Source organism: Nesoenas mayeri, assembly GCF_963082525.1.
Source record: "Nesoenas mayeri genome assembly, chromosome: 3".
NCBI lineage: Eukaryota > Metazoa > Chordata > Aves > Columbiformes > Columbidae > Nesoenas > Nesoenas mayeri.
In genome coordinates, this window is record NC_137544.1 from 99,399,255 (window position 1) to 99,426,958 (window position 27,704).

At 40.5% G+C, this 27,704-nt stretch overlaps 1 protein-coding gene across 1 annotated transcript; it reads left to right on the top strand.

The window, feature by feature from the left end:
• The first annotated feature begins 3,963 nt into the window (after nt 1–3,963).
• RRP15 (ribosomal RNA processing 15 homolog) lies at nt 3,964–26,949 on the top strand. Its single transcript, XM_080341651.1, has 5 exons — nt 3,964–4,085; nt 7,679–7,953; nt 9,793–9,890; nt 10,732–10,933; nt 26,197–26,949. The coding sequence occupies exons 1-5, from the start codon at nt 3,968–3,970 to the stop codon at nt 26,347–26,349; spliced, it is 846 nt and encodes a 281-aa protein (XP_080197777.1). The 5' UTR covers nt 3,964–3,967; the 3' UTR covers nt 26,350–26,949.
• Nucleotides 26,950–27,704: the final 755 nt, after the last annotated feature.

Consider the following 27,704-nt stretch of genomic DNA (forward strand, 5'->3'; position numbering starts at 1 on the left):
TGTCATTTATTGGAAACCATTACACGACTTAATCTGAAGATTTTGACATACTCCCGATACAAATATGCTATCAAGAGTAAGTCATGTTCAATAAGGTGTGTGTACTAGGAATTGAAGACTGTAATTGCCATATTGGAAGAGCTTTTTCTCTGTGCCATTTAATAAACCTCTCCTAGCAGTGTCCCTTCTGACGCAACGTGATTCAGAGATGAATCACGTCAAGCAAATGGGAAGTATCTTTATCATTGCATAGCAGACTTGACCAAATGGTTAGTGCTTATTACTGGCAGACACTCTAGGATTTGAGCCCTACAAGATGTAAATGTAATGTGTAAAACATTAGGAATTACAGCTCCTGTGAAGTTTGGGCCTCTTCATTAAACATCATGGGGATGTTTATAGTTCCCTTACTCAGCATATCATAGCAGAGGCCCAAATTTTTCTGCACAAGATTTCTCTTTGCTTATAACACTGAATTAGACTGAAATTCTTTCCACATAATTGTGCTATGAAGGACAACTTATGACAGAAACAGTAAGTCCAATGCTTTTTGTCCTCAGCTGGCATGTAACCAAAACATACATATTTAGCCTTTATAATCTTTCCTTGTGAAACAGTTTCCCCAGCCATGTAATAACTTCTGTCTTTTCTGGCGTCTCTCAAACTTCTAACTTTTCTGCCAGCTACTGAGGTAGCAAAAGGAAGCAAAAGAAGTTCCATCTGAATATGAGGAGAAACTTCTTTATTCTGAGGGTGTTGGAACAGGCTGCCCAGAGAGGCTGAGGAGTCTCCTTCTCTGGAGACATTCAAAACCTGCCTGGACACATTCCTGTACAATCTGCTCTGGGTGAACCTGCTTTAGCAGGTGGGTTGGACTAGATTATCTCCAGAGGTCCCTTCCAACCCTAATCATTCTGTTCTCTGGTGATTCTGTGAAAAGGAATTTGCTGTCTTGGTTGCCATCCACATCATTAGGAAAAAAACATGGAATGACAGAAGTACAAAGACATGGGTCACTGACCGTGCAGGGCAGAAACAACAAATGAAATATTTCATTACAAAAATACAGGGTGCAGGAATTAAATAGCATTTTAAAGATTTTAAAGCCTGCAAAATACTGAAGAACACTCTACATGTAACATTTTTTTCCTGTAGTAATATTTTTTTCTGAGACATCATCATATGATTATTGAACTTTAAAAGCCAAGAAAGTCATCTTAAAATCAAACCACCAGTCTGACATCATTAGTATCTAGGCACAGCATTGTCTTGCACCTCATTTACAATATAAGCCACCATTCCTTATTGTAATACATGTTTATGCACACAGGCTATCTAAGGTGTCAGTGAAGGTGAAGACGAATGAAGTATTTCACCCATATGATCATGCTTAATGATTATGACCTAAGTCAGCAAGCATTTGAGGCAAATCTTTTCAAATACATTACTACCTATACTCATATATATATATACTTTTCAAAGTCCAAGGTTATTTGTACTGCACTTTCAAGGCTCCGAGGAATGCTGGTGCTTCTGCCTATCAGCATATTTAATTGTTACACTAACAGCAGTTCTTGATACCTAACTTCTGCTTGTTTAGTTTGGAGTGCTTTTAAGTAAGCAGTTGCCTGAGATTTGCTTCTTTTACAGTTTTGGTGTTCTAGCAGATGCTCTCTTCAATATGTACTCCTTACAGATGCATGGAATCGAGTAACTGAATGACCAGTAGTGCTACAGTCTGGCTTTAAAATCTGTGTGTCCATCTATTGGTTGTGAAGTGACAGAAAGTTAATGTTATTAAGAAATTCTCTAAACTAAGAGTTTTGGGGTTTTTTACTATACATAGTGGATAGTCTGCTCTTCCAAACACGAAGTGCTGAAAACAAATACCACTATTATGAGTAAGAAATTTCAGTACATCAACTGAACAGGAGTTTTCAAAAATTTCTAGCATCTTAATTTGAAAAAAATGTAAAAGTATGTAAAGGATAGTCAGTGATCTAATACTTAAACTACTCATGCTAAACATCAGATCAGTGTAGCGTCGGTGGATACAGTACTTGTCATGAGGATATTAACATCTCATCCATCCCATCCCATTTCGTCCATCCCATTATATCCAACCCATCCCAGAGGAGACCTGTAGTGGAACATGTCATTTGGGACACACAGAAGAAAAGAAGAATTGTTTACGCTGGGTTCATGACTCACGTACCCACCCATGTGCTCCTCAGTGTCTGGAGAGGTTTGAGCCCATCTACCTCACAGATATCAGCTAGTGCAGAGGAATCTTAAAAACTGAGTGTGACTTCCCATGTATATCCCAAGAGGACATCTCTAGTGTAGAAAAACTATATTCAAAATAGTAAGCGGAAGCATCAGTGTGCACATAATATATCTTGAAGCGGATGTAATAAATGTTCATGTGTGAGACGGGGTGTTGTTTGTTTGTTTGGTTGGTTGGTTTTTTTTTCAATTTGACTGAATGAGAAGCTAACAAAAGATCATGAGGGTCCCTTCCAACTGAAATGATTCTATGGTTCTACTATTTCAGTTTCTCATTCCTTACCATGTTAAAAAACAACCTTCCTTTGGGCCTTGACCAATGTTTGAAAGCGCAGCAGTTTTCTTAGGGCCACTAGCCCTGTAAAGGTAGGACTTCCAAATTCTGCTTCCCACTTCACAACCTACAGCAAATAAGACACTAATTCATCATTGCCATGTTCACTGCAGCTCTCCAAGGTGGAAGAGGTGAACAAGCAGAGAACAACCAGCCTGAGCTTTGCTGGGTTTGGGTTTTGCAGGGCAACCCTCCACACTTTGCCTGAGGTAGCCTTTCTGAATGACTGGAAATGTAAGGCCATGTATTAGTGTCAGGGTGGCAGTGACCCCAAGATGGTGCCTCTGCAGGCCCAGGGTCTTATTGGGCTTTGCTGAGTCTCACAGATCTCCCTGGGCCTGAGGGAAAGAAGCCCAGGCAGACCTCTCTGCTTCATTGGAGAAGTGATTGTGCCACTGTACTCAGCACTGGTGAGGCTGCACTTGAATCCTGTGTTCAGTTTTGGGCCCCTCATCATAGGAAGGATATTGAAATACTGGATAGAGTTCAGAGGAGGGTGACAAAGCTGGCGAGGGGTCTGGAGCACAAGTCTGATGAGGAGCGACTGAGGGAACTGGGGCTGTTCAGCCTGGAGAAAAGGAGGCTGAGGGGAGACCTGCGAGGGTGAAAAATCACGGACTCCACACAATCCAATATGAATTCAAGCGAAGCCATTTATTACAGAAACAAGCCTCCTTATATATGCAGTTATTTCTTGATCACGCGTCCACGCTCCAAGCACGCATTGGCTGATTGGATATTGTCCGTGTTCACGAGCTGTCCTTGAGATTCCTTTGGCTCGTGCAGAAATAAATCTTTATCTAATAGAAACCCATCCACACAACAACCTCAAGAAAATCCCTCAAATCTCCCACAGAGACCTTATCACTGTCTGCAACTGCCTGAAAGGAGGTTGTAGCGTGGAGGGGGTTGGGCTCTTCTACCAAGTAGCAAGTGATAGGACAAGAGGAAATGGCCTGAAGTTGTGCCAGGGGAGATTTAGATTGGATATTAGGAAAAAATTCTTCACAGAAAGTGTCGTCAGGCATTGGAACAGGCTGCCCAGGGAAGTTCTGGAGTCATCATCCCTGGAGGTGTTTAAAAGGCATTTAGAAAAGGTTCTGAGGGACATGGCTTAGTGTCAGAGTTAGGTTATGGTTGGACTCAATGACCCCGAGAGCCTCTTCCAACTGAAATGATTCTATTATTCTATTTATTGTTTTATTTCTATCGCTTGTTCAATCAAAATGAAACGCAGCAAGGCCCCCCCCGGTTTGCAGAGGGGTGTACGCACCTCCTCCTGCCCGCGCCCCGCCCCGGAAGCCGCCGCCACAGCCCGCCTGCCCGGAGCCTCCGGAGGCGGAACGCATGTTCGCGGCGCGGGGTCCGGGCCGGGCGGCGGTCCTGGCTGGACTCGGGAAGATGGCGGCCGCCGTGGCGGGCCCACGTGGACGCTGGTTTGCGGCGGGCGAGGAGGCGGACAGCGGTAACGGGCGCGGGCAGCGGGAGGGGTTTGGGTCCCTCTCAGCCCGGACGGGATTCTAAGGCTTCCCCGGGCCCCGCCGTGGGGCCGCCTCCTGCCCCGGCGGCTGCTCCTCTCTGCCCCATCCGAGCCCGCCGGTGGGCTCGACCCTCGGTTCCTCCCCTCTGGAGCCTGGCCCGAGGGTTGCAGCCTCTTGGTGGGGTCAGTGGGAGCTACAGCCCCGGCCTAGCCGCTGCTGCCCTTTCCCGGGGGAGGGGAGGCAGCGGGGCCCCGCGGGGCCCGGGGTTCGCCCGCTGCTGCCCGCCGGCCCTGTGCCCCCTCTGCGCGGCCGCTTTTGGGTTTTCTGGTTCTGTGCGCGTAGCCTGCGGGGTGCCGGCAGCAGCTCGTTCATTGCCCGGGCACACCGAAAGAACTTTGCCTGCCGAGTGTCTCTGGGATGCCCGTGTCCTGGGGGAGGGGCGACTGGGCTGAGCTGGGTGAGCTCTGGGGTGCGGTGGGCCGTGGATCTGTCTATGTCTGTCTGTATGAGACGGGGATCTGCTTCCTTCTCCAAAGGAGATAGTCCAGCGGCAGTAATCCACCAGAAGCACAGAGTGTAAACACTGCGTGAGCACACATTCCATCCTTTATATGTGATTAGAATCACAGCGTGTCCTGAGTTGGAAGGGACCCACAAGGATCATTGAGTCCAGCTCCTGTCTCTGCACGTGACAACCCCACAGTTCACACCATGTGTCTGAGGGCATTGCCCAGTCTCTTCTTGAACACTCAGGCTTGGGGCTGTGACACCTCCCTGGGGAGCCTGTTCCAGTGTCCACCACCCTCTGGGGGAAAGAAACTTTTCCTAATGTCCAACCTGAACCTCCCCTGGCACATCTTCCTGCCATTCCCTCGTATTCTGTTGTTGGTTGCCAGAGAGAAGAGATCAGCACCTACACTTCCACTCCATTCATTCTTGCCTCTTCTTGTGTTGGGTGGTCGCTTTTTATATCATGTAGTTGGGTGGTTTTTTTGTTGGTGTGTTTGTTTTTTCTTTATTCTGGGAGGAATCAGGGCTGTGGCCATTAGGAGTGATAGCTCACAGTTGCTCTGTTTGGTTGGAGGGTTAAAACGGAACCCAGGGACCTGGTGTGGGAGCTTCCTTCAGAGCTCACTTCTGAATGTTGGTTTTAACTGTATGTGTGTACACCTAGATCATCCAACAAGTTTAGAAGAATGAAGTATGGAGATGCATATGTATATTTCACATCTATACTAGGCTTAAATCTTTGCAATTCAGAATAGAGCCCCACATCCTACTTTGATAGGGTTAATCTGGTTTAAATTACTTTGGAATACCACTGCTTTGTCTCATGTTGCTGACAGACCTTCTGATGTATTAAATCTTGTTTAACTTTTTGTAATTGTTGAAAGCAAAATGTTCTTGGATGGCTCTGGCATTATCCTCCCATTTTAGTAGCAGATATAGTATGTAAAGAAGACTAATACATGCGTTTGAATTTTCCTTTTTATAAATCTGATCTAGTTTTTATGGCTGATAGTGGAAGTTGGTCCTAAGCAGTGCATGGAATCCAGGTTTAGACTTTTGATAGTTGTTTTGTATGTATAAAAAGTCACAAGTAGGGTTTTAATTACTTGTTTAAATATTATATAGCAATATTTTTAGCACAGACAAGGCTTAGGGGTGAAAACTTGACAAATTGTTTCACATGTAGGAACCAGGATGTGGTGATGCACCTACTTCTTTATATTAAATGGTTTGATTTTTTCTTTTTTATTTGGAAATCAGGATGCGGAGATGTAGTGATATTATACAAATGTTGCCTTTAGTAGTTTCTGAAAGTGTTGAACATATTTGCCATTGCTAAATTTCCAATATATGCTAAGGACTGTTGGAAAAAAACCCCATAATTTATCCTGTGTGGAGCATGAGACAACATTATTGCCTTGACGGCAATAAAAGTCATACTGATATAGATAATGAGCAAGTATTCAGTAAATATTTCTCTTGCCACATATCTGATGTAAATGTATAATTTTGCTTCTTTCTGTGATGATAACTAAATGCTTTCTGAGCCTCTAAACATGCCTGGGTGGTAGAGGCTATGTTTAAGGTTGGTTAATGCCACTGGTTTGCTGCTATGCTGGGGGTTTTTTGCTGGTTCAAAAGACACATGGAGAAAGCAGAGTAACGAGTTAGCCCCTGGCAACAGAATGCATGTTTATGCTTGTTAAGTAATTAATAAGAAATATCATTAACAATTGTCTACTTGGTTTTATGGAAAACAGACCTTGTGAAGCAGTCCTGACTTCATTCTCTTAATGATTTGGTTGTGAAAGGTGGTTCATGAGATACAGTAGCGCTTACAAAGTAAAGCACTTGGCACAATGGTACTTAGCATCGTGATTTCAAAATACACTTTTTAAAGTAGTGTGAGACTGGTAGATGGATGAAAGCCAGTCAGCTGGGATCTCAGAGTTGGTGGGGAACTGTCCCCTTGCTGGTGGAACTCTGGGGGTGTCAGAAACCAGTGTCCTTTCCAGCACTTCATTTGCAGCCTTGGAAGTCACATATAACATAATTTATTTAAAACTTTTGGGTGACGCAAGTATTAGTGGAATGTTAGTTAGTAGCAACGGGACACTTGTAAGCTCTGCTCTTGATTATGTGATAAAGTAGGTCCACTGAAATAACCACTCGTATTTTAGCACACCCTAAACTTGCCAACTGTTTCATTCTGGTTAATCACCCGCACTGTTCAAGACTTTAGACTTTATTTTTGCTATTTGACGCAATGAGCAGACTAATGAGGGAAGTGGTAGATTCTTCATGTGTTTGATTTGCAGTCTAGTTGGCTGTTCTCTCCTGTCTTGCTGTTGCTTGATTCCAGACTTCAGTATTTTAACTTTAATTCCTTCTTTTTGTTTGTTTGTTTGTTTGTTTTGTTTTTGTTTTGTTTTGAAGAGGGCATAGTGTAAGAAAAATTGAATTTGGGAGTGTTTTATTTGTGTGGCAAGAATTTGAGCAGTTACTTGTACCAGAAAAGCTCAGTGCCTCTGGTTTCTTTTGAGCTATGTGACAACTGTCTTGATTTTTTTAATTTGCAAAGCAGTCTTTCCTCTGTGTTCATTCTACTTAGGTAATAATATTTTTGCTGGTGTTATTTTCATTGAGCAGATTTTGCTCTCATGTGAGAAATACCCCATACCTTAAATTTAATCCATGTATCTGTTTGCATTTAAACACTAGATGTCACTGTTGCAGTTTGTATGTAAGTATGTACGCACATACATATATGCATACGTATGTTGTGTCCCTGCATTTATAAATCATAATTTTGAACTAGAAAATATATTTTTTTTCCCAAAACTTCCTCCTCTTAAACATCAAAATATTCTTTAGTAATAGATTTCCAAGGCTACCTTTTCCCTTTTACCCAACATTTTAAATCACTTTAAATTATCACTGAACTCTGATAACTTTTACAGATGAAGCAAATTAAATTAAACTAGTGATGGATTCTTACTAGAAACAGAACTCCTGATACTTTTCTGATACTTACTTTTTTTTTTTGTTCTCCTTTTTTTACCCCTAGATTCTGAGTTAAGCTCAGGACTCCCAGAAGACAGCTACTCTTCAGGAGGTGAAGCCCTGGATGGTGATGACGAAGATGAAACGGCAGCCCTTGGCAATGTGGTTGAAGAGGCAACAAGTTCCAAAACTGGCCCAAGTGCGGGCTGGGCAGATGCCATGGCTAAAGTGCTCAACAAAAAGATTCCACAAAATAAGTCCACCATCTTGGCCAAGAATAAAAAACTGGAGAAGGAGAGAGAAAAGGAAAAACAAGAAAGGCTGGAGAAGAGGATGAAGGTGAGAAAAAGAAGCAGTATTTCATTGTACAGTCAAATTCAGATGCGGATACATGCAAGATCCCTTTAGCAGGGAGTTGGGAGAGTGATCTGAGACTGTCTCAGTTTTGGAATCTCTTATCCGCAGTGATCTGGAGTAGCTTCAAATTTTATACTTTCCAGGCAGTCATGTTGTAAGGCTTTTTTTTCTCTGGGCCATAAGGCAGGTTGATCTTTGGCAGCAGGATTGTTCCAGTCTCTCAGCTTAAGGTGTTTTTGTTGTTGAGAGGGTGAAAGCAGCTACTTTACGCTTAGTTTTCTGATTGCTGTTGTTAATTTGGAGTATAATTCACTTTGTCAGCCTTACAAGTTGAAATAGTTCTCTCTCATTGAAAGTGAGAAAGAGAACAAAACTGCTTTCATTTAAATTCGGCTGTGACTTCCAAAATCAAAATCCTCTACGTTGAGATTGCAGTAATCATTGATACGGTTGTGAATCCTGCTAAGTGTTTTCTATTATAGTGTCCATGCCCTAAATTGCTTCTGGTTCTTAAACTGTTATGAACAAGACAAAACTATGTTGGCAATTAGGTCAGTTGTTTGTGTGTCTATAGTGGAACCTTTAATTCCAGGCTGTGACTGGTTTCTCTTCAAGCTAAAAATACATTAAAAATTCTAATGTCTCATGTTACCAGTTCTGTTTCAATGGGGTAACCACATTATCCACCTGACAGTCTGGGACATGCTGTCATTAGGCCATGGCCTGCCTTTGGGATAGAGAACTTCTGTATGGCATCTGCTCACTTGTGGTTGTCCCAAATGGCCATTCTCATCCAGTAAATATGTGGGAGTACTGCAAAGCAGAGGTGGGCATCAAGTCCCAAAACTCACTTGTTTACCTGTAGAAAAACTTGAGAACAGCCTGCCTTCTATTAATTTTTTGCTGACAGAAGCTAGAATAGGGCAGTTCTTTTGATCAAAGGCCAAAGTGTGGTCGTAAACTCATGAATTCGTAGTAGTCTGCCTAGAATTAAGAGTATTCTGAAATTCCATGGAAGACTTCTTGCTTAAAATAGATTTAATGCAACATCACCAGGCCTAGAACACTGTCAAATTGTTAAAAGGGGAAAAAAAAACTTCACTACCTTACTTCTGAAGCAGGGACTGGGGAAATACAGTGTTCTCTTACTGTAGCAGAAATAAAGCTGGTGGTGATGTGGCCCCTGGTAATGGGAAAGTGGATCAGTTTGGTTTTGAAACAGAGCACCTCAAAAAAAAAGACAAAAATCAGAATTCTCCAGTGGGCACTTGGTGCTTTTCCTGGTATCTGAGTGCTGCCTATCATAGTCTTTGCCATGCGTCACTGTCCGTCACAAAACTGTACTGTGATTACTTCAGCAGAGGAAGTCAAATTCCCAAGGTTCAAAATACAACATGCGTGTCCTGATAGGCACAGGTTTTTATTATGTATAAATTTCAGCTTATGAAGTCTTGGAGTTACAACTGTCTTTGAATAATTTCCTTGTCCATAGCTGCTGCTGTTGTGAAAGCATTTGAGTTTTTCCGGACTCCTTTTGCTTGTCTTGAGCCAGAGGCATCACTCTGATGCGAGTCTTTTTACTTTTTGTTACAGAAAACAAGTGACAGACTGAGATTTTAACTGTGGCCCCTGGTGTGCCAGTGCAAGAGACTTGCCTCAGACCTGTTGTCTAGCCCCATATGGAAGCTCCCCTTACCCTCAAACCAAACTGAGCTTTATTGATTTATCTTATTTTTTTTTCCTTCTACTACATACTCTGTCAGAGTATGCTGCATTCTCAACTGTTTCATTTTGTTTCACATAACAATATTTATAATGCAGCTCGATAAAAAGCGGGAGTGGGAAATGATGTGCAGAGTGAAGCCAGATGTTGTCAAAGACCGAAACATAGAAAGAAATCTTCAGAGAATTGCCACAAGGTAAGAGGTTTTTCTGAATGCTTTCCTTAAATAAATGTATATCAAAAAGAGGAAGAAAAGGCTTGCGCAAGTAATCTGTTTCCAATCAGATTGAACTCTTAAGAAGGGGCTAGCAGCAGCTGAGTGATTTATATACAAGTCTGCATTTTACAGTATCAAGTTCAGCAAAGGATTTCAGAAGCTTTATGAAAGAGTAAAAATTGAGATGGGAATGTAATGTTTGCTTAACAGAAGTGCTTTGTTGGATCCCCTCATTTTGTTAATTTAATGCTTTAAAAATGCAGAACAGTTGTTTCTACTACTCTGTTTGTTCCTGCTCTGCAGAGGATTCACCAGATCCACAGCTGTTAAGTTCAGTCGCCTGTTCTGCATTGCAGTAGTTTGGTGTCGCAGAACTGGTTGAACACCTTGGAGTTCGGTCTGCATCAGGCTCCTTACTCATTCCTCTGCCTTGTCCCCCTACTTCTGCTGCTCTTAAGATCTTGCCTGAGGAATTTAATAACTGATTGTAGGATGAGTAACGTGCTTCTGGGGATGAAAAATGCTCTTGCACTGGTCTCAGTGCCATGTTACCATGCTTCTTTCAGGGTCTGAGTAGTTATTTGTGGATTTCTTTGTTACTGGTTCCTAGCAAAAAGTGTGAAGGAAGAGTGAAAATTGAAAGTGTCTTATATTGTAGTAAATATTACTTCTTAACTGAATTGAGGTTCTGAGTTGTGGGGAGCTAGAAGCCATCCAGCATCCACACTGATTAGTTGCTTTGGTAGAGGGTTCATTTCTGTGAAGGGAACTTGTGTTAAAAATGTTTTTGTTTTGTTTTGTTTTATTTTTTTTTTCCCAGAGGTGTTGTACAATTGTTTAATGCTGTCAGGACACACCAAAAGAAAGTTGATGAGAAGGTGAAGAAAGCTGGGAGCTCTGACAGGCAGCGTGCGAAACTGCTGTCATCTGTTTCAAAGAAAGATTTCATCAGTGTTTTAAGAAACATGGAGGGTGCTAAAGGAAGCAAGAATTCTGCTGGAAAGGCCACAAAAAGTAAACAGGTAGGCTTCATCTGGGAGGAAGAAATGCATACAAGATACCTTCTCAGTATAATTGCTGTCTGTTAACGTGCCTGTTTTTCAGAACAGCTGTCATCCAAGTGTCTGGGCTTTTTTGAGCATACTTAAAAAGCGAGCAAATAGCTCTTAGCCTGTTTTCGCCGACTTTTGAGTATCAGGGTACAAAACACTTTTTGATTTTTATCTTGGATTTTGCACCAACTGTGGAACAAACTGCTAGATTTTAGTGGGTTGTAACATTTGGAATTTGGCCAATAACAGTTATCAGCTCTTTAAAATTGTTCAAGGCATGGGTGGTCTGTGTGTTACATGGTGTATTAGGCTGTACAACTTGTGTGTACCCACAGTTTTGGGTAGTTCAGACTCACTTGCTCTGGATGATTATGGTATCTGGAACTGAAGCGCTTTGCCCTACAGATGAATATTGAAACAGAAAGAAACTGCATCATATTAAACATTATATGTAGGCTTTTCTTTCCTTAATTCTGTGTGTGTTAGGGAGATAAGGCTTTATGGCTGTTGCCATGTTTTGGAAAGAAGTATTTTAACACATTCCCATTTTTCCAAATGTGCTCAAGAGAGACACAATGAGTTTGGACTCGTCCAACTCTTTACCAGTTCTTCCAACTCACCAAGTAGCTCAGGGTAGAAAACAAGTTACTCAGATGTACTCTTTCTTGTATTTCAGAAGCTGCACGTTTTGAAGCTTATTTGTGTTCAGGTTTGAACTTTGTGCTTGGTAGTGGGTGGAATACTTCTCTTGGCCCAGGCTCACAGCAGTTAACTAAATGCTTTTTTGCGCCAGGAAGAAATACTTTAATCAGTTGGGAGACAACAGTTTGTCATATGTTTTTTGTTTGTGTGCACTTGGGAAGCATGCTGAAACACTGCCTGGCATGAAAAGCTCATACAATTTTCATGCAAGTGTAATATTAAAGTATTTTTAAAATTCTTTGGATAATGAGAACAATTTAGCTTGGTGCTGACACTTTATTTCTCCTTAAATAATTCCAGCTTGCTTGTTTGGGTGGGGGGGTGTGCGTGTGTGTGGTGGTTTTGTTTTCTCTTTTTTGTCCCCTGGAATAGCAGAAGAATATTGTAGTGATAGCAGCGCTAACATCTATTGTAGTAGGCATTGAATCAACAGCTGAGCAAAAACTACGACCTTTTTTCTTTGTGTCAGATTGTAGTAGGGCAATTTTCTAATTACTAGTCAGAAGACATAGATTGCAAATATTTCTGTACTATTAAAAATGTCTTATTTTGGCAGCATCAGTAACAACATATTTCCATTTAAGTGCTGTGGAGATGCTTTAGATGCTGGCTGGTTAGTATTGGTTTTGAGTATTGATATAGGTGCTGCTTTCACATTGCTTTTGAACAAAAACTTCCGATTTTGGAGTTTTTCATTAATATAAGGATATACTTGTAGGTTTTTTTGTTTGGGGAAGGGGATTTCGTCATTTGTTTAACAGCCATGTCCGCCTGGGGAGACCACCCCTCCTCTCCCTCCACTGTTGCATTTGGTTCAGTGACTCTCCATTCAGTACTGAACCAAACTCTTTTAACAAAAACTGCTTTTCAAGCTGTTTTTAATCTGCCTTATTTTCTCTTGAGAACATACTTACCCATTTAGCAGGCTCCCATCCTCGTAGTTGTTGATTCTTGAGGTTGAGGCCAAAATTTGATCTTCAGTCATGTTAGAATTACACAGGCATTTAGCCACTGAACAATACTGCAGGCCTCCACTGTCGTATTTCTGCTTCTTGGTCTTTGAGGGTTTTTCAGAGGGATGAGGCTTTTGAGTGGTGAATTCCTTGCAGCAGGAATTTGGCAGATTGTTTGTGCCATCTGAAAGTGTTTGTTTGTTTTGTGTTTGTTTGTTTGTTTTGTAGCAGCCTACTTTGTTTTTAGCAATTGACAGAATGGTGTGTATTTCATTTTTTAAAAAGAGGGGGGAAATACATTTATTTATGTCAACAAAAACAATGGAAAAGGTGCCAATCCCAAACTCCAGGCACTCTGCCATCAATTAAAATGCAGTCCGGAACAATAAAAACATTACCCCACCCACATAAAACAAGCAGTCAGCAAGAAAAATACGAGAATAAAGTTTTCCCAGTGAAAGCAAACCTTTTTTGACTCAAGCTTTGCGCTGTGAGAGGAGACTTGAATATTATTTGTGAGAATGGGCAAATGATTTTTCTTACTCTGCAGTGGTTTTTGAATGCAAAATTTGCTGCTGTATTTTTGAAAGTTTGGCTTCTTCCAAATGTAACGTTTGTTGAAGAAACCCCTTATAAAGCTCTGTGGTGACTATTTAGTCAGGTATATTTATATGTGAGAAAAAGAAACTAAATGCTCTGCAAGGGCCCATCTGTGGGATTTCACAGTAGCACAACCCCTTTAAAAATTTGTTCTCTATTTCCATCAGCTTCATGCATTGCTGGGACAGGTCACCTGTGCCCTGTGAAAACTTCATTTACAGTCTTGTATCCCTATAGCCATTGGCCTCAATATTACTTGGTGTGCACTCACTCAGCATTGCTATGAAGGGAAGACTGTCAGACTGTGAAAATTTTCCTGTGCCATGTGAAACCATAACCCTTCATCGGGTTTTGTGTGTCCAGATGGGAGTAATTACTTTTCTGAGCTGGAGCCAAAACCTTTGCCTTTCATATCATTAGCTGTTTATCAAGGTATTTCTTAATCCTCACTGAGCCAGCTGACTTGTGTAATATTTTTCCCTGTTTTTTTCCAAGGTAATGTACCTGATGCTTGCCTCTGGGTAAGATCATCTTGTTTCCCTCCCTTCGCCACCTTATCGGAAAGTCTTGCAATGTGGGAAAAAAATGTAATAATTTTATTTAAAACCAAAATCACACATGTTGTTTGCGTAGGGTTTTTTAAAGTTTTCAGGTGTTTCTTTGGGGGAACCCTTTATTGGGAGATATGAGAGCTTTCAATCTTGTTCAACACAATTATTATAGAGCAGGTTTTTGTTTCAGTATGTGTTGGTTGTAGCTTGCTGCTTCCCACCTGGAAGTTACTATAAGAAACATTATTAAACTGCAGGTTGAAAAAAGGTACGCAGCAGAGATGCTGTCTTTCCAGCCCTAGAGGCTGAAGTAATCTTTGTATCTATAGAACAAATACAGAAGTAGGTAGTGGCAGTAAATGATTTCCTGTAGGAATCCTTTGTTTTCTTTAGGTCCTTAACGAATTTCTAGGTCCTTTTAGGATTGTGGGTTAGGGAACTGCCTTTGCTTCAAGGGTTGGGTGAATTTTCTGGCCTCTTAGAGAGTTGCACAAACGTGTTGGCTGACGTAGTGAATTGCATGAGATCTTGAAATCTTAATTGTAAGAAAATGAAGAAATTCAGCACTAACATTCCCAGAGGACCCTTGACTCTTCTCCCTTGCTGAATGTTGGTTACAACAGGGTTGTTCAGCATCAGAAGCTCTAGTCTTGACTTTTTACTTGGCATTTGTGCTGCTCCCCATAAAGTAATACTGAGTGGTGAAACATTTTCTAGAGATAGATAAACAACTAGCATGAAAGTTGCAAATATTCTTTGCAACAAGCATAACCTGCACTCATCAACCTTTAATTTTGAATCAGGCCTCTGTAGCATAGTTTTCTGAATCGCTTGTGTTTGCTTCAACTTGTAAGTTTTCTTAAACCAGATCCATTGCAGAACATTTCAGTGGTGGAAGTGAGAGCAGAATTGCCTGGTTTACTTTCAATAATCACGGCCCAAATTATGCCAGATAATTTTTCTGTAATCTGTGCTGACTACATGACTTGGAGGTACAATTTGCTTCCTGTGTTGTGATGGCATCTGGAAAAAATTGGTGTATCGGTCTCAAAATAGTACCTATTCTAAAATAATTTATTGATGGGAAGGAAGATGAGAGGAGAAGAATACAAATGTTGTTTCATATTGGCTATTGCTCACATGGGACTTGAAATAAAATACTTTTCCAGAAAAGTTCCTTCTGCCTGAAGTGTGTTTTATAAATGCTCCTAGTGCTTGGTAAGTAATTTGTAAACAAAGTCATTAGAGTCAGGTTTGCTATAGATTTTTTTTCTTTTCTTCGTTAGACTTTTAATAGTCATAAATATTTTAATTTTAAGCAGTAGTTTGAAGACTGCTGAAGAGCAGGAGGAGTATTGTACTTTTGACTCTGCTGTTCTTGCCGGGATCCTGGAAGTTACACGGGAGCCTTCATTTTTCAAGTTCGATGGGGATATAAATGTGCTTTCCAGCTTACAAGTTAGATCTGTTTAAAACTTGTGGGAGTGACTGACGCCTTTTTCTTGCAGCTGCGTAGGTACTGGCCTTTGGAGTGGTGTTCTGCTTTTTCCCACAGTTTCCACAGTGCAGAAGTGGGGGAGGGGGGAAAAATATTTTCATCCATATACCTGTTTGGGAGGACAGTAGTCTGAACAATTGCTTCAACCAGCTGTAGAAAATAGTTTATTTCTGAAGTATGGATGAAGACATAGATGACTTCTAGAAATTTGGTAAGGTGTATAAACACCTCTTGTAATCTTAAAAGAAAACTTTTTTCTTAGGTGATAATGACATTGCAGAGTAGCAGAAGTTTATTACAACAGCTGTTGTATGCTGGTTTTACAGAACTAATTGAAGGAGTAACCAGGCGTGCATGTATTCCAGCAGATTTGAGGGGGCAGCCAAGTATTAATTTAGTTCAGCTGCAGCCAGAGTAGATGTGTTCTCCCAATTTTAATAAATGTCTTTCCATCACATGCAAATAAACTTTTAATTTGGATTCCTTTATAAATTGTGCATTTGAATCTGTTTTTCCCATATGTATCTGCATTCTCTTGAAGGTCACCTCGGATATGTTTGGAGCTGTTGCTTTTAATATATTTTTTTGGTTTTGTAGTAAAAGGTTGCTGACTCCGTAATTGTATGATGTATCCTAATTTTTATCCTTAGGGATAAATACAGTGCAGCCTGCCACCAGTTTGCTATGTCCTAATTTCCCTATGTTCTTTAAGGTAAAGGGTCGTTGTGCAATACTAAAAGTTGTTTGATGGTGACATTTGTACTTTATATATAGGAAGATGTATTGACTTACCCAGTTCGGGTCATCAGCAGCACTAGGTCTTTAAGATGTACAAGCTCAGTTCACTATCTGTTGCCATAGCTAGTAACACACATCTGTTAACATGCAAATGTCAGTCTTTGTCAATATTTCAATGTATATTTGATTGATAAATGTCAAGAACTTGACTCTGAGTTCGACTCCAGATAAAAGGATTAAGAGCCATGTGGTGCCTCTATTTATTTAACTAGGTTCACCCATTTTCCTGTGTTTTTATCCTCAGATTTGTCTTTCTGCCGTCTTTTTCAGATCCTTGTTCAGAGGAAGAGTGTGTGATTTTGCACCCTGTTTCCATCAAATTCTTTTTGTTGTTTTTCTTAGTATCCTCTTCATGTTTTGTGTTCCTGACAAGGTTCTTTCCCCTGCACTGGAGGGCGCGCAGGCCAGTGTCCTGGGGCCTAATGCGAGAGTAGCCCTGACAATTGACAGAAAGACAAGTTCCCTCATTGTGAGTCACACAGAGTCTGGTTTAACGCTGTCTTCTAAGACGCAGATCGTGCGTGATGAGTGAGGACAGATATTTTAAGAGAATTTGGATACTAAATGCCTGTTGTTTCTACTGAGGTGGTGACCTCATGTTTGGGGAGGGCAGTCCTCCAGGTGTTGTAACTTGACCAGATCCAGGAAGATGCTAATGGAGATAGTAAAAGACACATTCCCTGCTCCAAAATACACCCTTAACTGCTTTTTAAGTCCAGAAAAAAGAAGGACGAAGGAAGGTTTTAATGGATGCCTGTAGGAAATATCTCCTCCTTAGAGCTGTAGACAAAATGCTTTTAAGTTCATCTTTCTGTGGAAAGGGATGAAGTAATTTTAGTTGAAACATCGCAAAAGTTTTCAGCATGGAGTAGTTGAAGTTTGGCAAATTTTGTAAGTGGATATAAACAGGGACTTGTTATTGAAATGTCAGGTAATATTAAGACAGCTCCATCTGTCATATTTGAGACTTATTTGTCTTGCCATTTGATTATTAGTGCACAGGATACTACAACGGTGTTCTCCTTTCCCAGAAGATGTTGGAAGGCTTTTTTTTTTTTTCCCCCAGTAGAACTAGGTCGAAAACAACCACATTTGAAATCTTGTGTTATACATCTTCTTTTGATCTTCCTGTAAGTATGCAAAGCACAAAAAATCAAATCCTAATACACTTTTATCTGGTACATTGAGTTGGAAGCCTTATAAAAGCAGCTCTCTACTTTTGGCTTTGTCTCCACTTTTGGCTCTGTTTGTGACTCTTATAGGCAGGGCAATGTACTTACAGAAAGATATATCTAAACATTTCATGAAGTTTCATAAAAAAATATTCTCTGGAAGTAAGAAAGATTGGTTGGAGCTTGTCTATCTGAACCAGTTTGTTTCCCTCATCTAAGCATTTTCCATTGGAAATTATCTTGAAAAGTGATTCACTTACTTTGAAGTTTTATTAAGGTATAAAATATTCTGATTTCCAGTGTGTTGAACTAGAAGGTGTGTATTACAAATGACCTCTGTGGGCACCTACTCATCTGTTTATCTTGGTAGACTTCAAACGGCTTCCAGCTTCCAATGGTTAGAGGGTTGCTGGATTCAGGTTTTTTTAATATGTGAAAGTATGGCCAGTTTTTAATGAGTGTTTCTGAAATTTACTGAACGTTTAGAAAATATACTTCTTGTTTTTTGGTGGTGTTTTTTTTTTTTTAAGTGTGCTATTATTACAAATGATACTAAAGCTGCCTTCTTGGGAATGTCAGATCTCTTTTGGGTTTGTTGCTGAACCCTGGACAGTGTTCTGCATGTGGTCTGTGTCATTTCTTCTCCATCTGCAGGCGTTGGGGAAAACCCATACGGAAATGTAGAAGGAGATGGAAGGGTCAGAAGGGTAGCCAGATGGCTAAGAAAAGGGATTGGGATCGCAGGCAGTTTATGTATTCCCTCTTCAGGTTTAAACTGCTTTTAGAAAGCAGCACAGGAATGCTGAGGGGTATGGTCTGTTCCTTAATGAGTTTGCCACTCAGCCACAACAGTGTTAGGGAAATTACAGGAATATAAAATCAGAGAGACTTGGATTTGCAAACATTTAGGATACGTTGCAAAAACCATTTAAGTAAAAGCAGGGGCAACAAGGGTAGGGAAGTTTAGCCAGACAAGCTGCTTACTAGTCATAAAAATTTCACTATTTCATATTTAGTAATAAAAAATACACAAAAGCTAGTTCTTTGTGAGTTTTTTTTCTCCCTCTCCTGCTTTGCAGATTTTTGGATCAGTGTATTTGTTTCAGAACTCAAATGTAAGTGGAAATCCTGAGTCAGGAAGAGGAGGCTTTTTATTAACCTCACTTCTTCCTCATCAGCTACTCTGTGAGGTGATTTCTTAAGTGCTGGAAGTGAAGGACTTGGGCATTACTGTAGCCTTCGTTGTTTGAAACGACCTTTTGGGACTCGCTCTTTTAGGCCTCTTGCTGAATCATAATGAAAAACAGTGGATGATTTAAGCATCGTTTGTAGGAAATAATCTGAGTCACATTCAGATTATTCAAAAATCTGCAAGCTGCTAATTTATTCTAAAGAAGGATCAAAAAAATACTCCAAGCAGCTGTGTGCCTGTATGTTCGCTTACTGTGCCAACAGCCAAGCTTTTGTAAAAGCCTGCAGAAAATTGTAGGTACCCAGCTGAGATAATGCATAAGTGTCTTGCATAAACGGGTGACATCTGAGAGAAATCTGTTGTGACTTGAAAATGTTTGTCTAAAGTAGACTGTTGAAAGATGTTAATATTTGACTTTTGAAGGATAGCACATTGAAGGCCTTAGTCTTGAATGGACATTTTTTACAAGGCATATTACTTTAGCTGCATATTTACCAGATAAGACTTGATGGTTCAGGAACTGTGCAGCTAAGAAGGATGTTGTGGATCTGAGTAATATTTAGGCTGATCCTTTTAACTCCATCATGTCTTCATTACTGCAGCAAATACACTTTAAGAAATGCAGGACTGGCTGCTGCATAGAAGCAGTTTTTTATCACTGATGGGAAGCTGCACGGCATTTCTTTCAGGGTTGAAATGCAGAGTACCTGGAAAAGTTATTTCCTCCTTTATTTTGAATCCCATCCATACGGAAAAATTCTTGGTTCATTATTTTCCTTTTAGGAATATTGATGGAAGCTGGTAAGGAGTCCACGTAAGTTTGCTCTTGGTAATTAACTAATACTAGCTGATTTGTTGTGGTACAAAATGAACAATATTTGGCAGACTGTGATTACCTGGGGCTCAGGATTAGCTAGCATGAAAAGCTATTCTTTCTGATAGACAACACTGTCTGTTTCCAAATCAGAATTAAGATTCTTAATGAACCACTGCAGCTACCTTAAACCCTACCTGGCTTATGAACAAAGAGCTTATGATTCAACTACTCTGAATACCAGAACTTACTGTACAAATTTTTGACTGATGAACAATGGAAGTATAACGTATCTTGCTTTAAATATGAAAGTCTTGATCATATGTTCTTTTTAATCACAATACTCCTTGGGTCTTTATGTCAAGAGTTAATTGATCTAGGTGCTGTGCAGTCTTTGCTCTAAGGATCCAGTCGTTCAAGTAGGTGAAACACGAAAGCTGCGTGGAGACTTACAGATGGAGAGAGGGTGGGAGTAACAGGTGAATACTGAGATAGTAGTGGCCAGTATGGTAGGCAGAAATTTCACTGTCAGTAGCGTACCTGCTGATAGGCATTGCAGATGTGAAGGTAAAAGCATATAGATGAGGGTAATGAAGCAGCTTTGGTTTTAGAGGAGGAAAACCCAAAGATGTCTAAAAATGAGCAGTGATGGCATATTGAAGAACTTTACTGTCTGGAAATTTTCTGTTCTGATGTGTTACATGATGACCTACTACAGGGAATGTCTTATTTCTCTCTAGGTATCTTTTCTGTAGTAATTTGCTGTCTACTTTGAGATAACTTTTATGTAGTTCCTACTAAACAAGCTTACTTGGGTACTTTTTTCCTTTGTTGATGGAGTGGCAATGTCAGTAGCCTGACAGTTGTAAGGAGAGTAATGTAATTACTTTATATCCAGGACATTGTCATTTTGCTGGGCATTTTGCAGAACACGAGTTAAAAATTACAATAATTTATTCCATGAGCAACGGTTTATAGTTGTGTTGTAACTTAATTAGAAGATTACGTTTTATTACGTGAGGCTTATTTTCAGGTGAGTTTTATTTGATGAGTTTTTATTTTCTCTGAGTAGCTTCTGGGTCTAATATGCCCGTGCTGTTCATCATCTCATTAAAATGTGTAAAGAGACTCTCAATGCCAGACGTCTTGCAGCAGCATGTGGTGAAACTCCTTGTGCAGCAGAAGGATTTCTGAGACTGGTACTCTCAGAACTGGAGCACAGCACAGGCTGGGGAGTTCCAGAGCATCCTGTATGCCAAGGAGCCCTGTGGTACACTTGAATTCTTAAAATATTTTTGCTTTCTCTGACAGAAATATTGATTTATGAGGTTTCAGATGAGCTAAGGCTGAGGAAATCTGTTATCTCATAAGCTCTTTCTGTGATTCTTCTTTACAACTGAGCATTTAATAACAGAATCACAGAATAGTTTGGGTTGGAGGGGACCTCTGGAGATCATCTAGTCCAACCCACCTGCTAAAGCAGGTTCACCAAGAGCAGATCACACAGGAATGTGCCCAGGCAAGTTTTGAGTATCTCCAGAGAAGGAGACTCCACAGCCTCCATGGACAGCCTGTTCCAGTGCTCTGGCACTCTCAGAGTAGTTTTTCCTCATGTTTAGGTGGAACTTCCTGTGCTTCAGTCTGTGCCTGTTGCCCCTCATCCTATCATCGGGCACCACTGAAAGGAGTCTGGTCCCATCCTCTTGACACCCACCCTTGAGATACTTATAAACATCGATGAGATCCCCTCTCAGCCTTCTCTTCTCCAGGCTGAACAGACCCAGCTTTCCATCTCTCCTCATACGAAGATGCTCCAGGCCCCTCATTATCTTTGTAGCTCTCCGCTGGACTCCCTCTCAATGCTAATGATTTTTCTCCTTTGTTTAAGTCCAGAAGATTGCTTGTTTTAAGAATTTCTGTAATTCACTTCTGACCCTGCTAAGATTGGGGCATGTTTAAGCCTCTGCGTGCCAACCTAAAGCATTCCTTCTCTTTCACACATCCCCTGTTGTAGTAAACCCCAGAGGAGGATGTGAGGATGGGGAGGCTCCTCATGCAGGTCATTAAGCTCTGGGTGGTCTCCTGGCTGTGCTTAAAGGGAAAATCAGTATTTGTTGTGCTTGTGGTAGTAATTCCAGGGTGTTACTTGCAGAGAAGATTGAAGAGAAACAGCAGGTTTCAAAACACACTGTAAAAAAAATTTCATTCTTAGATTTATTTACTGGAAATGCCAATGCAGATGCTGTTGTGCACAAGAGACCTTGTGATCTGAGTAAATCTCTTGTGCCATTGCTTATATCTGCAGAATAGTGTCATTTCAAACAAAGCCAGGCAATTTAGTTCAGTCACTTTAATTTCTTGTTCAGAGGGAGGATGCAAATGGATATTGAATGACTCTTGCCTAAGGAATAAATGATTGTGCAGACTTATGCTGCAGGAGAACAGGTTTCTGCTATGCAGCTCACATGTTCTGAAAGCTCAAAAATGCTTCCCAGAGTCAACGTGAGTTGCTATGAGACTTCAGCTCAGACATTCAAGATAGTAGCGGTACAGGGTATATTCTTAGTTTCCAGATCTGTCGTTTTTTGTGTGTTTGGGATTGAGTGTACATAGGAACCTTTCTTATAGTAATTCAAATTAGTTCATGTTGCAAGCAGCACTGACGATTCAACTGAAGTATCATTTTTCTATTAAAAATCATTGCATTTTGCTTTCTGCTTATATTACTGCTGCAGTTTTCTTTAATTCTTCCCAGCCTAGAGGAAACTGGATATTCCTGAAAAGAAATGTAGGAGAAATGATTATGCTGATGTTCCTTGTTTTCCATGTCCTCTCGTCTCTTACAAGTGTTTTCTGGTTGTTGTTGTTGGGGTTTTTTTGTTTTGTTTTTGTTTGATTTGTGGAGTTTTGTGTGTGTGTGTTTTTGTATTTTAATGGAGATTTAGCATGCCCCAGTGTATGCCTATGCTGGGGTTTTTTGAGCTAGGTTGAAATGGACTTGCTTGGGGTTGGGGAACAGAATAGCAGCAGTCATTTGGAGCAAGATGCAGGCTGGCAGGGATGGTAATTGTCAGATGTATGCAAGAATGTGTTTTGGCAGTTACACTTTTCAACTCCTTCTTTGTGACAAAAGCGTTCCTGTATTTCAAGGTCTTAGATATTTGTATTGAGCAATAGGGAGGAACCTGGGGAGGCCGTTCAAATTAATTGGACATGTTCGAATTGTTTTCTTGGAGCTTAAAGTTGTTGCTTGAGAGATATTTATGTTAGAAATTCCTTCCCTGACAGGTACAAATAAACTTTTACTGTGTGTGATGGTAAAGAGAGATGCCCCTGCAAGCTCTGGCGTTTCATCGTGTACATGGGGCGAAGGCGTGTGAGCCGAGTGTCCTGATTGTAATTCCTAGCTCCGAACAGTGTTTGTTTGTTAATACCCCGCAGTTACTGTCTCCTGGACACAGGCTGTTGGGGAATCTCTACAGTGATGTAGGTATATTTGCTGTTTGGCAAATGCAGAAACTGGGGTATGTTCAAGTGACACACACTGGTGGAAAGTGGAGTGAAATGTGGTCTTTGATCTGTGAAGTCTAATTTCAAGACATATCTTTTAATGCTGTTACTTACCAATAAGCATTATGGGACTTCGGTCTGCTTACACATGCTCTGGCAAACTTTCCTGCTCTGTTTTTAGGATGTTGCTGTGCCAGTAAAGTAACAGATGAAAATGACAACATCCTGGGACTTAGACTGAACTTAACTCCCTTAAGCTTTCAGAGGAAGTAGACTTTGAGCTAAGGCACTGGTTTGCAGGCTGAAGCAGCTGTGTGCAGTGACAAGTGTCCTTGCTGCTGCTGCTTCTGACAACATCAGAAGAGGGAGAGAGGATCCATCTCCCACCTGAGTGGCAGCGCAGTCTGCCGCAACTCCAGCATTGAGTTTGGCAGGTCTCAGCTGAAGATACTTACAGTAATGTCATTCCTAAGAATGAATTAAGTAGCTCTAAATTTTTGCAGTAGTAAAGAAATGGAGCAAAACGGGGAGATTTCTAACTTGATCGTATAGCTGCGGCTGCTATGGGGCTTTCACAGACCAGTTCCTTCAAAAGCATTCAGAAGGTAATCCCAGCCTGGATCCTGGAAGGAACAGCTGTTTGGTCTAGGTGACAGACCAAAGCTGTGGGTGGTTTTATTAGGATTTGCCTAAGAATTTTGGTTTCACTCCTTGCCTTAAATAGGGATCCACTTTATGTAGCATTACCCTTTAATGTTTATATAGCCTGTTTTGGTTTTGTTGGGGATGTTCAAAAGGAACTTCAGTGTTGTAGTGAAACATGGGAGATGAGGATGAACAGCTGACTGGAAGTTCAAAAGAGGTTGTATAGAATGAAAGCTGGTTTGTTTTCCATATGCCAAGAATCAGTTTGGGTTTATTTAGATGAAACCAGATTATGGCATTGAAAACCCGAGTGTATTAACATTCTTACATAAAGCAAGTCGGGAAGTGATAACGTTGAACTAATTGTTAATTATACAAATAGTCTTGCTGCATATTTTTTTAAGACTCTAGGAATGTTTTGTGATACAATAGATTTGGGTAGTTTTGATTCTGAGGGGAAAATAGAGCAGTAAAAGAGTTAGGAATGAAGATACTAACCATGGGGTTTTCTTCACTTGGGAGCATGCTTAAAATTGATTAGATATTTGCTTTCAAGAGTTTAATCTTCGTCTGAGGCATAGACATGCTACCTCTGTCTTTCTCCTTAGGGCTTGTTGTAAAACTCCATTCAAACCTTTGTGGTGCCTTACATAGCGGGTAATGCTATGGAGGATCAGCATCCCTCTTTTGTTGAGGTCCTGCTTTTGTCCTGTTGTTCACTTGACATAACCAGAAAGAAGGGCTAGTGGTTGCTGAATAGTAGCTTGTGATGAGTTTGAGCGTTGGGCTTTTCAGACCCTGAGCCTTTCACTGTCGTTGCTGACAATAATCTACTGCTTCTATGCTGTTTCACCACCCCCCTCCTCCCCCCCCCAAAAAAAACCCCATTCCACACGTCGGGGGGGAGGGAGCAGGAGAAGGGGGAATGGAATCTTTGGTTTTATTGTTACTGAAAAAAAATTAGACAAATGGATTATTTTGCAAGGAAGATGGAACTTTGCTGTTTAGGTATTTCAAATTTGACTCTCTGGCACGTTCCAACAGTGATTTATAGAAGATTTCAGATTAAAAAAGAAAAAGCTTGGTGACTTTTGTAATCTTTTTAACCTTTCTCTACTCTGCAAAGGTAAACATAAAACAACTGAAACGCAATTAAAGAGGCGGGGGGGTGGGGGGAGCTGCCATCTCCTTGCATCCCAGAACAGAGTAGAGTACTGATGTTTGCAGTAATACAGATAACACCCATGGGAACATCTTAAGGTCTGCTGAGGGATCTACCTTATCTGTAACTCTGAATTCCAGGTAATTGAGTGGTGAGAGTAGCCTTTCAAAAAGAAATATGGGAAAAGTCACATTCAGCATTTCTTCTTTGATTACCTATTAAAAATATATCTCTTGTTTAGCAGACTTTTTGCATTCAAGTAACTTCTGTTGGTGTGATACGAAGTGTTAGATTTACAGGGATGGACCTGCATTCTCTGTTCCTCATTTCTCCTGCCTTTAAGTTCTTTATGCTGCTCTCTCCCAGAGATTGCATGGACGTCATCTTAAATATGCCATGGTTCTACGTCTCGCATATTCCTAGGTGCATGACAAATAAGAGGCATGAACAAATGTCTACAGCAATAATACATTTACTACGGGGTTTTGCATCCAGTAGGCAAATCTGCATATGCAGAGGGTGCTGGAACAGGTGACCCCCATCCTCTGTACAGTGCCAGGAGGTGGTAGTTACTTAAACTGGGCTGAATCAGCTGAGGTCTGTCCTTTTGAGCAGGGGAGTGGGAAAAGCACACCTGAGATGCTTGTAGGTTCAAAGACCTTGCAAAAGTAAATTACTGTTTTCATTGCCCCAAGTTCCATTTTGGTAAGGCAACTTTTTGCTTTCCTGCTGGACACTGAGCCACGTTGTTCCTCAGAAGTATTTTGCTGCTAAGGCTTAAACTACTGAAATCCTTTGTCAGCACATTGAACAGTTCTTAGCATTTTCCTTCAGGAAGAATGTAAGAATAGCTTCAAGCTGTTCTTTAATACTATTGCCACAGGATGGGGCTGTTGCACTGCTCAAATACAATCTGTCACTTAGAAGAACTGCAACAAAGCGCTCTTTTCAGTGCTAACAACCTAAAACTACACTCCTGTCATTTTTCTTTATTATTCACCAGTCTGCTGAGCGTGGCCTCAGTTTATCCACTTTCAAGAGGTAGGAAATTTAGAGTAAGGTGTTGTTGGCTTGCTGAGTGTAGGTCAACTTTGTTTCTTTTAGAGGCAGCTTTGTACCATATGAGAAGCCCAGGTAGTGAGGTAATAATTCACATAAAGGGGATTTGGTTCAAGTATCGCAGAATATGTTAAATATTAAATTTGAGGGTTTTTAAGCCTTTATTAAATCCATATTTGTGTTTTAGAAATGTGCCAAGAAGTGTTCTAATGAAGCAGCACCTGGGGGTTAATAAATGATATCATGAATCCATTCTGATTGCCAAGAAAGATTTTAATAAAGGAAGCCATGCCCACAGTTGAATGTTTCATCCACAAGGAATAAATGTTGTTTCCATATTCCTTTTATTGGTTGGTTAAATCAAGTTTACGTATTAGCATGAAGCCACATATGATTGTCCTGCGTGTTTTCTGTGTACCATCAGCATAAAGAGCTAGCCCCCAATAGGCCTGCCAATGCAAATTGTAAGAGTGTGAGAGGTGTTATTTTGATTTCATGAAGAGTTTCCATCTTTTATGGCCTTTCACATTCATCTCATCTCCCTCTGTTCCCTTTTGTCCTCCCCTCAAACATCCAGGGTGAAGTGAAGTCTGAAGAGGGGCCAGAATGGAATATACTGCGTGATGACTTCATGATGGGAGCATCTATGAAAGACTGGGACAAGGAAAGCGATGGAGAGGGCAATGCTGACCAAGGAGGTGGTCTGAAACAAGAAGATGAGAGTGACTGAATGAAACTGAAAACCACTCAAGATAATGTTTTATCTTCTTAACTTTGTTTGGATAAAAAGTCAGCATTCTGTGAATGTACAACACTTGGAGGATTTTTTATTTTTTTAAAAAAAAAACAAGACTTGCACAACTTTGGAGTGTTTTCTCCTCCATGTCAAACTTTTATTTAATATAGCTTCACTTGCTATACTGAAATCCTGAAATATTTTCCAAAACATGTATAATTTTCAACATATTTCCAAAACATTTTGTACAGTCAAAATAGTGGCACCTGCCCAATGAAAGAAAGATTTTGCCAAGGTCATTAAAAGTTTATACATTAGTCATGGCAATTGATGTATTTAGTGTGCCTGCATTTCCAAATCGGTGATGCACTTTGAAAAGTTGTTAGCAATTCGCAACAGAAATGGCTTACAATAAACACAGAAATGCCGTCACCTTGTAAAGTTATCGGACTCCTATAGAGTCTTTACTACTTTGGCCAGAAAAGGTTTTGTACATAATAAAAAAAAAGTAACCATTAATGTGATAGTTCTGGTCTTGGAGCATTAGTTTGATTGGAGACAACTCTGGAAACATAATTGTAAAAAGAGAGACGTGACCCTACTGGTTGGCTTTTGTATTTATTTTTATGTATATACGTATGTATGTTTTTTTTCCATTGCAAGTCTGAGGTCGACTAAGCTAAGAGACTGGTAAGAGAGAACAGGACAGTTGTTGGTATTGTTTTTGTTGGAGGAGAGAGGGCTTTTCTAGCAATACCACATAAAATTGTATTCAGTATTGCTTCATTTGCAGTACTGGTGTTCTGGCCTTTTTCAGTAAGGTGCTGGTTTAGTCAGCTATAAAGCTAATTCCTCAGCTCTGTAAAGGGTCAAACAAAAGCCCTTCCTCTTAGGTGAGTATTGTAACAGTACCACATTTTGGAAGACATCTGTCAGCATAACAATTTGGCTCTGTTTAAGCTACAGCAGTTCCTCCTAATTAATGTTTGATTGCAAAGGTGCAGAAGCCAACATGCATAATAACAATATATGTATTCTGTATAAGCATATGCATACAGAAGGAGGGGTGTTGTGATTATGTTGTTCTAATTGAGAGGCTGGGGTTGAATTGTGATGCCTCCGCTGTTCCAGGCTGGCTGATGCTGTGTTGTTTGTTTAACTTTGTTATTGCATTTCCCCATTTTTGCTATGTGAAGAAAGTGCTTTGGGGCCTATTTATTGGCACTTAAATGACATAGGACGATTCTGTCTGTTTCTACAGATGTCTTATGTACAAACCTTTCTTTGTACCTGCTTATATGCAAGATATGATTAGGAGCAACTTTTAAATTTGCAGTCTTCGGCATAGG

Coding starts and splice junctions, on each gene's coding strand:
- RRP15 (XM_080341651.1), top strand. CDS start 3,968: ATGTTCGCGGCGCGGGGTCCGGGCCGGGCGGCGGTCCTGGCTGGACTC. Junction 4,086..7,678: donor GGGCGAGGAGGCGGACAGCG/GTAACGGGCGCG, acceptor TTTTACCCCTAG/ATTCTGAGTTAAGCTCAGGA. Junction 10,934..26,196: donor AGGCCACAAAAAGTAAACAG/GTAGGCTTCATC, acceptor TCAAACATCCAG/GGTGAAGTGAAGTCTGAAGA.